Source organism: Neomonachus schauinslandi, chromosome 1, assembly GCF_002201575.2.
Source record: "Neomonachus schauinslandi chromosome 1, ASM220157v2, whole genome shotgun sequence".
Classification (NCBI taxonomy): domain Eukaryota; kingdom Metazoa; phylum Chordata; class Mammalia; order Carnivora; family Phocidae; genus Neomonachus; species Neomonachus schauinslandi.
The window spans coordinates 70131724-70146295 of record NC_058403.1 but is presented as its reverse complement, the minus strand read 5'-3'; the positions used below and the strand labels follow the sequence as shown (position 1 = coordinate 70146295).

Genomic DNA, 14572 nt, shown 5'->3' with positions numbered 1-14572 from the left:
TCCAGGAAGAGTTAGACTTCGCCAGTCTAGCGAGCTTCCCATTTCGGGCTAAAGCCGAAGAAAACAGCCCTAGGGAGCAGACAATGAGCCACCGCCCCAAGAGCCGCGGCTCCAGGCACGCAGGTAGCGGCTGCCCCGGCGCTGCCCCCGGCAGGTAGGCTGCCGCGGGCCGCTCGCGCCGGCAAGGCCGCGCAGAGGGAAGGAGGAAGAGAGCGACGGCCCGCGTCCCGGCCTGTCTGCACACTTACCCCAGGCGAGGAAAGGTCCCCGCCCCAGCGAGGCGCCTCGGTCCGAGCTCCCGGCGGGCTGTGGAGCCGCCCCGGGCAAGCGCGCGGCGCGGGGCAGGCGGGGACGGAAGGGGAAGCGGGGCGGGAAGACGTGCCGCGCTAGAGCGCAGCCGCTGCTACCGCTAGGCCGAGCGGCAGCCGAGCCCCGCGGGCGCCGGGAGGGGAGGGCAGGGAGCCTTCGGCAATGGCGACGGCCCGGGCCGGAGGGGAAGCGGAACAACCGCCGCCGCTGCGCGTGGCCACAACCCTGGGGGAGGGCGGCGGCGGGGAGTGGGCAGGGGCGGGGCCAGAACACCGCCCCTCGCCGGCCCAAGCCCCGAGCTCCACGGGGCGGAGACCCGCACCACCTCCCGAAGGGCGGGCTCGCGCTGGGGCTGCTGGGAGTCGTAGTTTGAACACGTGCACCCCGCTCTTCTCGGTTTCTCTCTCGCTCTTTTTTTCCTTCTTGGCGGTGGGAGGGGCGGGAAGAGTGTTCTTTAAATTGAGAAAGAGAGCCAGTCCCTCATTTAATTTAGTATTGTCTCCATTCAGGTCTGTGCCGATCAAAGATGCTGACCAACATTGCTGTTATATAAATCCGCTTCAGTACATTTGTTTCTGGGAATTCATCCATTATCCATTTTGCATTTTACTTACAAATTCTATGTTTTGCTGCTAAAGTAAATCCCACCTCCTTGAAATTAAGGTCTTCATGTTTTATCCAGGGAGGAGTTCATCAATGTATTCACTGATTCTACAAATATTTGAGCCTCTAAAATGTATCACTTAGGCATCAGAGATACAGGATGGATATGAATCACTTTGCCTTTGTGGAGCATTCAATTATGCAAACGCAGTAATTAAACTAGTGATATCTGGTATGAGAAGAACACTGGGAAGATTATTTTGGATGGGGTCGCCAGAGAAAGCATCTTTAGGGAGGCAACATTTAAGCTGAGAACAGAGGAGAGACGTAAGAAGCTCCTAGAAGAAAGCATTACAGGCAAAAGGAGGAAGAAAAGGGCTTGCTATGATCAGTTAACAAGACCTGTGTAGCTTGAGCTTACTGCAAGAGTAGTGTACTGTGAAAAAACATTAGGGTAGACAAGATTCAGGTCAAGAAGGATCTTGAATGCCATGATAAGAAGTCTGGATTTGGGCGCCTGGGTGGCTCAGTTGGTTAAGCGACTGCCTTCGGCTCAGGTCATGATCCCAGGGTCCTGGGATCGAGTCCCGCATCGGGCTCCCTGCTCTGCGGGGAGCCTGCTTCTCCCTCTCCCACTCCCCCTGCTTGTGTTCCCTCTCTCGCTGTGTCTCTCTCTGTCAAATAAATAAATAAAATCTTTAAAAAAAAAAAAAAAAGTCTGGATTTGCTCCAAGAAGCTATTAAAGAGTATCAAGCAGGGAAATGATCTGGCTTATACTTTAAGATCACTAGATTGCTATGTGGAATATGTAGTATACAGATGCAAGAATAGAAGGGAAATGAACTAGAAAGGCAGTAATCATGACGGACACTAATGAGATAGTGGAAATGGAGAAGGCAGCTAGATTGTGCTTATGTATAGATGCAGAATAAAAACCCAATTGATGGGCGCCTGGGTGGCTCAGTCGTTAAGCGTCTGCCTTCGGCTCAGGTCATGATCCCAGGGTCCTGGGATCGAGTCCCACATCGGGCTTCCCGCTCTGCGGGAAGCCTGCTTCTCCCTCTCCCACTCCCCCTGCTTGTGTTCCTGCTCTCGCTATGTCTCTCTCTGTTAAATAAATAAATAAAATCTTAAAAAAAAAAAAAAACCCAATTGATGTAGAGAGAAAGGAATCAAAGATCAATATGGCACACTATTATTAGATAACCCGAAAAACAGTCCCATTATGAAACACATTGAAATGCTGGATAAAACAGAACATCCCTTCAAAGGCATAACTAAGCTTTCAAGAAAGAAAGAGGAATACCTCTGATAGTTTTCCGAACTCCACATAACCCAAAGAGGGAGCAAGAAACCTGAGTGGCAAGCAGAATAGTGAAACTATGGTTGTATTGAGGGTTATGTACCTATCTCAGAAATCTCTGTGGTTTTACTGGCTGCACAGAAGACCAAAGACAAGGCCCTGGGCCTATACAAGGAGTTGGGACAGTGACGCTGCATAAGGCTGGAAAACTCATAGGGCTATGTGCTCCAAGAATAGCTGGGGATTAAAAAAAATCCCCTGTACCAGCCCAGCGAGACAAGCAGACATCACTATGTTTTAGTCTGGACTTGGCATGAAGGGGGAAACAATCTCCCTTTTAGAATTCATAACCACAAGCTTTCCCTCACATGGGTTTGAGAGTTCAAGTTTATAGTACCTATACTGTCCAGGAAACCTCAAGTCAAGAAAGTGGTCCCAGGCTGGTAGTGTTTGGAGGCCTGGAAGAAACAAATACAAATCCTCACTGCACAGGTTCACTCTTAACCCAGGACTGAAAGGATTTCCAAGGATAAACAGGATTTCAAAAGCTAAATATGAGCACCCAAAATATAATTTTAATATACCTGAGGAAATAAGCCACCATGAATGAATCCACAGAAACCACAAACAAAATAATGAAGCTTGTGAACTTTAGATAGTGGAACTATTGGTTACAGAATGTAAAATAAGTTTATTAAAATGATTAAACAAAATAATATATGAGTAAGAAACAAGATACTGCTTTTTAAAAAGTGACCACAAAGCTTTGAGAAGTAACCAAGTAGAACTTCTACAAATAAAGAATTTAATAATTGCAACCAAAGCCAATGTTTGGGTTAAATAGCAGATTACACACTGAAGAGAGAATTAGTAAACTGGATGACAGATCTAAAGAAATTACCGAGAGCAGCCCAGAGACAAAGGAAGTATGAAAGAAAGATCAAGAGACATGGGGATAGATTGTGAAGATCTACCATATACTTAGCAAGAACTCTGAGAGAAGAGAGAAAACAAAAGGGATAGTAGATGAGATAATGGCTAAGAATTTTCCAGAACTGAATAAAGACAAGAACCTTCAGATTCAAGAAGCAAAGTGAAGCCCAACCAGGATAAGCAAAAGAAATCTTTTCAAACACATCAACATGAAACTACAGAATACCGGGGCGCCTGGGTGGCTCAGTTGGTTGAGCGACTGCCTTCGGCTCAGGTCGTGGTCCTGGAGTCCCGGGATCGAGTCCCGCATCGGGCTCCCTGCTCGGCAGGGAGTCTGCTTCTTCCTCTGACCCTCCCCCCTCTCATGTGCTTTCTCTCGTTCTCTCTCTCTCAAGTAAATAAATGAAATCTTTAAAAAAAAAAAAAAAGAAAGAAACTGCAGAATACCATAGGTAAAGCAACCAGAAAGGAAAGACACACCCTACAAAGAAACAACTATTAAATTTCTGATGATTTATCAACTGCAACAATGGGTGCCAGTGGACAGTGGAAAAATATTTTCAAAGTACCAAGATAAAATAACCAAATTTACAAGTGTAGACCGAGCTAAATTATCAGTCATATGAGGGTGAAATGAAGATATCAGACAAAAGCAGAGACCGTTCGTTGCTGGTACTGTAATAGTGTTGTAGCTACACTTGTGGTGCTTGGGGCGCCTGGGTGGCTCAGTTGGTTAAGCGGCTGCCTTTGGCTCAGGTCATGATCCCAGGGTCCTGGGATCGAGCCCCACATCGGGCTCCATGCTCTGCGGGGAAGCCTGCTTCTCCCTCTCCCACTCCCCCTGCTTGTGTTCCCTCTCTCACTGTGTCTCTCGCTGCCAAATAAATAAAATCTTTAAAAATATATATAAATAAATAAATAAAAATTTTAAAAATTAAAAATACAGCATTTAGGGGTGCCTGGCTGGCTCAGTTGGTAGAGCATGCGACTCTTGATCTCAGGGTCATGAGTTCAAGCCCCACGTTGGGCATAGAACTTACTTAAAAAATAATTTAAGTTAAAAAATAAAGTGCTTATTCATTTTTCAAGTATCCAAAGATAATAAAGAGTTCAAAACCAGAAATGTTGTTATATCAAAAGTGATATCAAAAAAAAGTGATGTCATCTGCAACCATTTATTAGGCAAGAAGAGTCATATCAAAGTACTCTTCATTCACTTTCACATTTTTATCACACCTCTGAATACCTGTATAAATGAATAAATGGCTGAATCATGTCCCAGGCCACCATCTCAAATATTAACTTGAAAACTTATTTAAATACTGATGACACTTGGTTCTGATATGCAAAAGAAAAAAATATATATATGTACTCTGCCCTCCCCGCCACATATACTCTTAAGAGGTACCATGTTCCCCTGTCTATTCATACTTCAATATGCTGTCTGTTGATGTTAACTGACATAATTTCATTTCAGTGCCACTATATTAATCCCACTGTGAAAGAAATGCTTATAAAAAACACGGAATTCTTTCTTGTAAGAAAATGCTAAATAAGTAAAAAATTAGACTGGATTTGAAATTTTAGTGGTCTCTAATATTTCTTTTTTTATGGCATTTGGTTGCCTTTTTCAAGTTCTTAAACATACCTTCAAAAAGAACTATTATGACTAGTCAAGTCATACATGTCAAATTATAAAAGATTTATTCCCATAAAAACAACAGAATGTTTTAGGAAATTAAGCAGTGCTAGCATATATAAATGTATATCATTCCATTACTCTATGAAACAAACACTGTCAACCAAACCCTGGTTTATTGGCTTCTGTTCTGAAACATGCCTGTCCTCAATGCATTGCCCTAAACAAACAGAAGGACATGCTTGCCTTTTTATTTTTATTTTTTTTCAAAGATCTTATTTTTAAGTAATCTCTACACCCAATATGGGGCTCAACCTCAAAACCCCGAGATCAAGAATTATATGCTCCACTGACTGAGCCAGCCAGGTGCCCCATACCTTTATGGCACTTACTTTATTTTCTAATTTTTTCCCAAGAAAAATAGTGGAATAAGAGCTTTTTAAAAAAAAAAAAAAAAAGAAGTCACTGAAGATACAAAAAAGAGGGGCACCTGGGTGGCTCAGTCGGTAGAGCATGTGACTCTTTTTTTTTTTTTTAAAGATTTTATTTATTTATTTGAGAGAGAGAGAATGAGAGACAGAGAGCATGAGAGGGAGGAGGGTCAGAGGGAGAAGCAGACTCCCCGCCGAGCAGGGAGCCCAATGCGGGACTCGATCCCAGGACTCCAGGATCACGACCTGAGCCGAAGGCAGTCGCTTAACCAACTGAGCGACCCAGGCGCCCCGAGCATGTGACTCTTGATCTCAGGGTCATGAGTTCAAGCCCCAAGTTTGGCATGGAGCAAAAGATACAAAAAAGATTTTTTTTGTAAATGTACAACTTCATAAAAAATACTCTAAAAATGACAATCCGAATTGTCTTCCTGACAAATTCAGTACTAAGTATTAGTACTTAGTACTTAGTTTCATCTAGCCAATTCATACATTCAAAACAGTATAATAAAATACAAAAGGAGAATGGAAATGCTTTAAGGAATAATCAATCTTGATATTAATAATTTCTTAGCTGTCCTACTTTATTTTCTTTAAACTCTCGATGAGTAACTTTAATATTCAAAATTCATGTTTAAATAAACTGATTCATCCAAAATATTTTATTCTTATTTATAATGATTTTCTCAATTTTTAGCTGAAATTAAAATGTTTCTAGTCATAAAATGAGAATAATTTGTCTCTAACATATAAAGTACTCATTTTCGTAACCGAAATGAAGATAAAATCACTTCTCACAAGATAAATATTTAACAAAATTAAGTTTCCTCTTCTATTGGCACTTGCTTGAAGATTATCAAAGGTCTATACAACAGAGCACTAAATTCTGGAATTGGTTGAAAATGATCCAAAATTTCCTCTAGTACACATAATTTTAGACATAAATGAAGACAAAAGCAATGACAATTCTAGAAGAGCACTTCTAATCGCAAGTACATAGGTCTTATTTAGGTTTATGGGAAGCATTAAACTCCATAAAACTTATAGGGAAAAATGGCCGTATTTGAAAACAGCCATAAGGATTAGAGTGGAACACAGGATGGTAATGAGCAGAGTCACAGAACATACTAAAGAGGTATGTATAGTCAGTCCCACTGGAACCTGTAGAGTCACGTTTTTATATACCTAGAGAGAGAGAGAGAGGTTAGAGACATTTAAAATGCATGTCCTAAGGTAAGACCAGTACTTGACTTTTAATGTAATTTTTTTCTTTGGTATCTTTCAGCCAATGCTACACTACAGGGAACATTACTATTTGAGTGATTCTTTTGGATTCAACATTTCATTTAATATAATAGAATCAGACTCAATCACAATAATCCTTAAATTCTCATTAGTTTTGACTACTACTTTCTACCAATGCTAGCTATCTCCCATTGTCACTTCTGTAATCAATATAAGCATTTACCTCCTTTTGCTACGTTTCATATTAGAATACAGAATTCTCTCTCAGTCAAAGCCCCAAAGGAAAAACGTTAAAACAACAATAAAGCTAAAGTATCCAATCACTCCTGTTTTGCTGTTTCTCTCTCCAAAATACCTTTAAAAAGTCTGTTATTCACAAATCACACAATTGAATGTCTTTTACTGTTAAAACATCAAAGTCATTGTCATCCTGACCAGCAAAACAAGTTCTCCTACAGTTCAACTTGGTTTTTATTTTCTATTTGGTTTTGAAGATCAAGGGGGTCAGTTAGAAACTCTAGGAAATTTTATGGTTTAAAATAGGTTTTTAAAAACATGAAAATTTAGGTAACTTGGGAATGCTCTTATTTTTGGTTCCTTTTTATAAATATCTGGAGTATAATTTCACACCCCAAACAAATGTTACCAACATAATCTGTAACAAAGCCACCTGAAATTTAGCTTTCAAAAAAATGGTGTCTTAAATCAACAAGCCTTAGTGTAGATCACCCCCTTAGTAATGGTCACCTATTTCTCTGGTATATATAAACAAGAAATGTTAATACACACACATACAATTCAAAGGGATTAATTATGACCTCTTATTTCAAGTTACATGGTCTAAAGGAGAACTGGATTCAGAATGTTTTAATAAGGTAATTACTTACTTTGTAGCAATGCATACAACCAATATTTTAAATTAATAAATTATAAACACTAATTATACTCTTCATTCACATAAGAAAATCAAATGTAATTCTCCAGATGTATTTTAGAGTGTGAAAAAAGATTCGGGTTCCATATGGTAATGGAAATCTACTCAAAAGCAACTCTACATTGCAAAAGATATCAGCACAGTCATACATCTTACCAATTGTCAGTTCTTTTTTTTTTTTTTAAAGATTTTATTTATTTATTTGAGAGAGAGAGAATGAGAGACAGAGAGCCTGAGAGGGAAGAGGGTCAGAGGGAGAAGCAGACCCCCTGCCGAGCAGGGAGCCCGATGCGGGACTCGATCCAGGGACTCGATCCAGGGACTCCAGGATCATGACCTGAGCCGAAGGCAGTCGCTTAACCAACTGAGCCACCCAGGCGCCCCACCAATTGTCAGTTCTAAGAGAGTTCCCAACTACAAAATAGCAGTGCTTTGTAGTAAGCCTTCACCATAAGTAGTTGTTTTCTAGGCTAGCTGGTAGACAGGCTTCAAAGCAACTCCAAGGAAAATACTTCAAATCTAAATATCTACAATAGCCATATGAACAAATCTGCTTTATGTTTATCTGACTGACAGTCTGTCTGTTGGTTTAACATTTTAAATTTATTTTCCTTTTATTGCAGAGTCATTTGACTCCTTATAAAAGTAAACTGTAAAAATGATGACACAGATTGTGCTATTCCACCAAAGGAAGCAGGCATTAAAGAGAATTAGGGTCAAAGAGAAACACAAACAGATATTACAACCATCAGTTAAAATGCAGCTCATAAAAGAGGAAGGAAAGGACAGAAAAAGAGGGAAAGAAAAGAAATGGTTGTATAAGATTGCCACTCTGAAGAGAGAGAAGTAGACCATGTTAACTAAAGAAGGTAAACAGAAAACTGTACACTCCTTAGACAAAGCCAATGTTAATGAAGTAAGAATACTTACCTAATTTAGTAACTGAAAACAAGGTCAGAGGTCAAAACTATAAACATGGCTGGCCACAACCTGGATTTAGATATATAAATAGCAATACAACTGTCTAGAAACTTTATCACCGTTGAAATACTACTACTTGGAGCCTTTATTACTCTTGTCTCACTTGTTTTGTGCCATATAATGAAGTTAACTAATGGATTTTTGTTGTTCAAAAATTAATGAAAAGTTCTAAATAAAATAAAGTTGTACTGATAAAGTAAAACTCTTGGGTTAATTTACTGAAACCAGGCCACTTTCTTACACCATACACAAAAATAAACTCAAAATGGATTAAAGACCTAAATGTGAGACAGGAAACCATCAAACCCCTGGAAGAAAACATAGGCAGTAATTTCTTGGACATCAGCTGTCGAAACATTTTTCTAGATAAAGTAAAACCAGATGGACATAGCACTGTTCTTCGTTGCTACTCTACATCTTTAAAAAGCATATTAGCTATACTTAGGCTCTGAACCAATGAGGCATGGAACTAACCCTAAATCTCCAGTCCCCAAATTAAATGATTCTGTAACTATAGAAATGAAGAACCACTGCTGCCATTAGTAGCAAGGAAACAACATTAAAAACAAACAAAAAACAGCTTTCAATGGTAGAAGAGAAAATTGGCAGAAACATTATTAGTTTTAAATAATGTAGCATGATCGAAAAACAACATAAAATATTAACTTACTGATTTATATTTCATATTGTTCCACTGGCAGATATCCTTATCCTTCAAAGCACAAGGAGCTGCCACTTGTGACTGAGCCCAGCATTTCAAAATTGGAAACTCTGAGAAAAAGTGGTAGAACATCATATCAGAAAACCTGCATCTGGACTAGACCCTAGGCCAGTCTTTCATGTTGAGATATGAGTACTCAAACACTTTTCTACACAATGTACATGACCTGAATCCATCCTCACATGCTATTTTATTTAGCAGCCTATTCTAAGAGGATGCCTAAGAAATTACAAAATTACCAAGACTGTGCAGAAGTTAAGCATGAGTTCTTAACAAATCCCATTACAGTAGGTGCCACTTTTTTAAAAAGATGTTATTTATTTATTTATTTATTTATTTATTTATTTATTTATTTGAGAGAGAGAGAATGAGCAGAGGGAGAGAGGGAGAAGCAGACTCCCTGCTGAACAGGAAGCCGGATGCATGCGGGGCTCAATCCCAGGATGCAGGGATCATGACCTGAGCCAAAGGCAAACTCCCAAGCAACTGAGGCACCCAGGCATCCCCAGTAGGTACCATTTAAAAAAAATTTAACTTAAACTTTTTTTGAAATATAACATATATTCAGAAAAATGAACAGATCCTAAGCATACAACTAAAAAAATTTCCATAGACTAAACTAACACATATAAAGAGCACTGAGGCTAAAAAAAACAAAAACAAAAACCAGAACCCCAGGGGCTCTCTCAAGAGAGGGCACTTTTTCAAACTTTATTCAGACAATTAAAAAAAAGAAAACTAGGTTGGATGAACAAACCTAACAAAGTTGAACAGTTTATTATTTTCTCATCATGAAATATATGATGGCTGCAAAGTATGATTAAAAACTTCCTATCCTCCAATCTTTAGTGCTACTGGTTTGTGAATATTCTAATCAACCCAAATTTGAAGACCCAAAGAACCAAAATCGGAAAGGGGCTTCTTAAAGTCTTGATTCTAGGAAGACTGAAAATGGGGAAGGATCATTTTTTCATTTTTTTTTAAATATTTTATTTATTTATTTGACAGAGAGAGAGACAGCGAGAGGGAACACAAGCAGGGGGAGTGGGAGAGGGAGAAGCAGGCTTCCCGCTGAGCAGGGAGCCCGATGCGGGGCTCGATCCCAGGACTCTGAGATCACGACCTGAGCCAAAGGCAGACGCTTAATGACTGAGCCACCCAGGCGCCCCACATCGTTTTTTTAATTTACTCAAACGCACACATAAAAACAGAAAGAACAATTACACCCAAAACCAAAAACTCATGGCCAACATTTACAACAAAACTAGGTGGTAAAGTATCCCCTCAAACACGAAAACCTATGCAGGTGGAGACAAACACCAACAGCTGCAAGTCCAGCAGATCAGCATGAAGAAACAGAAAGTAACACAGGGGCAAAGGATCAATGGTCAAAAAAAGAAACACACCAGACATTATATGCGTAGTCCTACAAGAACTCAGCACCACCTATAGTCTTGTCAAAAGAATCAAAGCTGAATCTGATCACACCTCTGGAGCCAGCAGCCAATTTCCAGGAAATAAAGAGGCTAGATGAACAGCATGAGTACAATCAACAAAACCCCAGCCATGAGAAACTAGACAGGTCAAATGGCCCAGGTTTCTCCACAGGTAAATTAAAAAAAAAAAAAAGCAAGGGGAAGAGGGGAAACCTGTAAAGTAAGAGACTTAATGGAAATACATTTCTTTAAATGGGGAAGATGAGGCTTTATCATCTAAGAATGCCCACTTGGGCGGAAAAAGTATAAAGAAACATAAGCAAGTGATTAAGTCAGGATATGGGTTAGTCTTAGAGGAAAGGAGGAGGCTATGATTGAGACAAGACACAGAGAGCTGCTGCTAGGGTGACTGGCAAAGCTCTATTTCTCTACCTGGGTGGTAGTTACAAGGGTATTTGCCTTACAATAATTTACTAAAATATTTGCTTGTGAGGTTTTCTTGTATCTATGGTGTATTTTACAATCAAAAAGTTAAAAAAAGAGGGATGGCTGGGTGGCTCAGTCAGTTAAGCATCTGCCTTTGGCTCAGGTCATGATCCCAGGGTCCTGGGACTGAGTCCCACATCAGGCTCCTTGGTTGGCACGGAGCCTTCTTCCCTCTGCCTGCCCCTCCCCCTGCTTGTGCGCATGCACACGCTCTCTCTCTGACAAATAAATGAAATCTTAAAAAGAAAAGTTAAAAAAGAAAAAAGAAACCTGCTTTTGTCATCCCTGTCCTTGACTTCAGACTTGCCACCATACCTTTATTTTTATTTTCAACCCTCAGAAAAGACTTGCAACCCTCACCTTGGTCACAATACATCAATAAATCAGGGTTATTGACCACAATAAAGGTTTCCCCATCTTTACTATGTGGCCGATGATAGCGGTAGTGCACAGGCAAAAAAGCTTGGAAACAGTCAATGCACTGTGAATCTTGTCTGGCATAAATTAGAACTTCGGATTCCTTGGACAAATAATTGGGAGCTTCTATATTAAAGTCTTCTGAAACCATCACTGCCTGTCAAAAAGAAAACAAATATTAATCCAGAAGAAGAAATGAATGGGGAGGATTAATAAATAAAGCCACAAGATTGCTATGCAGATGAACAGAAATGTCAAATTTGAGTCAAATTCACTCCCCTTATAGATAATTTCCATTTCTTTCCATCCTCAATTTTAAATAGAAAATACAGATGTGATCTATGTTTAATAAAAGTTTGTTTACTAAAAGTAAACTGAGGAAATTTTACTAATGAAAATTATGTATTTGTAATATCCTTATCAACCTTTGTTTAGGTGACAAAAGAGGTACTAAGAAAAGAGAATTTTGTGAATACAGCATTATTTAATAAATATGAAAACTATGACAAAAACAGTTAACCCAGTATTGGATTGAAATGATTGGTATCATTCTGGTAATTTCCTGTTTTTGAGAGAAGCAAGTAAGATGGCAGTGAGTAAGATAGAGCACTGTGGTCAGGAAGTCAAAGCAAAGGTCAGCACTCTTCCCATATTAGGTATAAAAAGTTAAAAGAAAAATAGTAAATGATTCTTTAAAAAAATAATATGGTAAAAACCATTTTAAAACAGGTATTCTAGGGGCGCCTGGGTGGCTCAGTCAGTTAAGTGTCTGCCTTCGGCTCAGGTCGTGATCTCAGGGTCCTAGGATCGAGCCCGGTGACAGGTTCCCTGCTCAGCAGGGAGTCTGCTTCTCCCTCTCCCTCTGCCCTCCCCCCACGCTTGTGCTTTCGCTCACTCTCTCTCAAATGAAGAAATAAAAAATCTTAAAAAAAAAAAGATATCCTACTCCAAAAGTAAAAATGCATATGTGGCAGAAAATAGTCCTAAATTATAAATGTGTATATTATATATATATATATAATATACACACACACACATATATATAATCCATCTACACGTATTTATGTTTGAGGCTCCATATATATATATCCATCCACACATATTTATGTATAAACATACATATACACATTCACACTCACATATACTTATACATACATATATAGGCACTATATAATCTATGAGTCTGTATGTGAGTATGTATACACACACAACTTGTCTCTAGATTCTCTATGTGAAGTCCTGACATAGCTCCAAGAAAAAAAACAGAATTAACATCTTCCCGTCATGGCAAGCAAACATCCTAATTCTCTTGTTTGACAGTGACACCAAGTGCTGTGTTTTTTTCATATTTTTCCTTCTCTGTTAATCACAGGAATAAAAAGAATTCATTGGCAAAGGCCAAGTAGTTATATAATCTTATGAGTCATAATGAACTTTAAAGGTGATCAAATTAAACCACTGTCCCAATGAGGGCATTCATTGTTCAAGGATCCAGCCACTGCTTGAATACACTCAAGGACTAAAAGGGAGGTTATTACATTGAGTCATATCATTTTATCTTCTGTTAAAAGGTTATTCCTTTTTTTTTTTTTTTTAGATTTATTTATTTGACAGAGAGAGCAAGAGCGTGGGGAGGAGGGGCAGAGGGAGAGGGAGAGAGTCTTAAGCAGGCTCGGTGCTGAGTGCAGAACCCAATACAGGGCTTGATCCCACAACACGGAGATCACGACCTGAGCCGACACCCAAGAGTCAGATGCTCAACCTACTGCGTGACCCAGGGACCCCTATTCCTTTTTTATAAGTAGAAATCTAATGCTCTGGCCTTTAACATTCACAACTGTCCTTGCTTACAGTATCTACAATAAATTTGTTCCTTATTTCACTAAGGGTCACTCAAACATCGCCACTAAGTTTGCTCCTCCTCAGAGAAACAGTCATAGTTCTTGTAGGGGCGCCTGGGTAAACAGCAATAATGTATTATCAAAAAACTGAAATGATGCATAAAAAATTCATCCAAAAAGAGCATATACTTGTTAAAAGACATGGATCTATACCTTTTCACAACAACACTCAACTACATGTCACAAACCACCACAGCTAAGTTAAATGAATTAAGCTATGAAATTGTGCCATACCTGTAACATTTGCTGGATCTTTCTCTGATAAACTATAGCTCTTTCAAAAACAGAAATAAATTATCCCAATTAAGATACAGTAATTGGTGCCTTTGAACAACTTATACAATCTAAAAATATAAAACCTTTTTCTTTTTTAAAGATTTTATTTATTTACTTGACAGAGAGACACAGCGAGAGAGGGAACACAGGCAGGGGGAGTGGGAGAGGGAGAGGGAGAAGCAGGCTTCCCTGCCGAGCAGGGAGCCCAATGCAGGGCTCCATCCCGGGACTCTGGGATCATGACCTGAGCCAAAGGCAGATGCTTAATGACTGAGCCACCCAGGCGTCCCTAAAAATATAAAACTTTATAAAAATGAAATGTAGAATACTTTTCTGACACTGGGATGTTAATTCTAACAGTACATTTTTAAAAATGTTCTATCTGGCTAACGGTTCAGCAATTTTATCCATCTCAAAGAACCAGCTTTCAGTTTCACTGGTTTTCCCTATTGTGTTTCTATTTTCTAATTCACTGATTTCTGCTGTTTTTACTATTCCCATTCTCCTACTTACTTTGGTTTCATGTGCTCTTCTTTTTGTAATTTAGGGAGGCTTGGCTATCACTAATCTGAGACCTTTCTTCTTTCTAAAATAGGCATTTTAGGACTATAAATTTCCCCCTAAATGCAGCTCTAGCAGCACCCTACTAATTCTAATATATTGTGTTTTCACTTTTATTCAGCTCAAAATACTTTCTCTTTTGATTTCTTCTTTGACCTATGGACTACTTAGAAGTATGTTAATTGGCTCCCGAATGTTTGAGGCTTTTCCAGAAATCCTTCCATTCTTGTTATCTACTTTAATTCCTCTGTAGTCAAAGAACACACTTTGTAAAACTTGAATTTGTCTAAGTATATTGAGACTTGTTTTATGACCTAGAATATGCTCTATCTTGATAAATGTTCCATGTACACCTAAAAAGAATGTATATTCCACTATTGTTGGGTGGAGTGTTC

At 39.2% G+C, this 14572-nt stretch overlaps 2 protein-coding genes across 2 annotated transcripts in view; both read right to left on the bottom strand.

Moving 5' to 3' along the window:
• PAK2 (p21 (RAC1) activated kinase 2) overlaps positions 1-359 on the bottom strand; it is an 84577-nt gene extending 84218 nt beyond the window's left edge. The window contains exon 1 of the mRNA XM_021692344.1: positions 249-359. The gene's annotated coding sequence lies outside the window, so the exon portion shown is untranslated. The remainder of the gene's footprint in view (positions 1-248) is intronic.
• Positions 360-5557: 5198 nt separating this feature from the next.
• Positions 5558-14572, bottom strand: part of PIGX (phosphatidylinositol glycan anchor biosynthesis class X) — a 38632-nt gene continuing 29617 nt past the window's right edge. The window contains exons 6-8 of the mRNA XM_021692650.1: positions 11383-11596; positions 9050-9150; positions 5558-6404 (exon numbers count right to left, since the gene is read on the bottom strand). Of these exons, the coding sequence (XP_021548325.1) occupies positions 6261-6404; positions 9050-9150; positions 11383-11596 (459 nt within the window). The 3' untranslated portion in view covers positions 5558-6260. The remainder of the gene's footprint in view (positions 6405-9049; positions 9151-11382; positions 11597-14572) is intronic.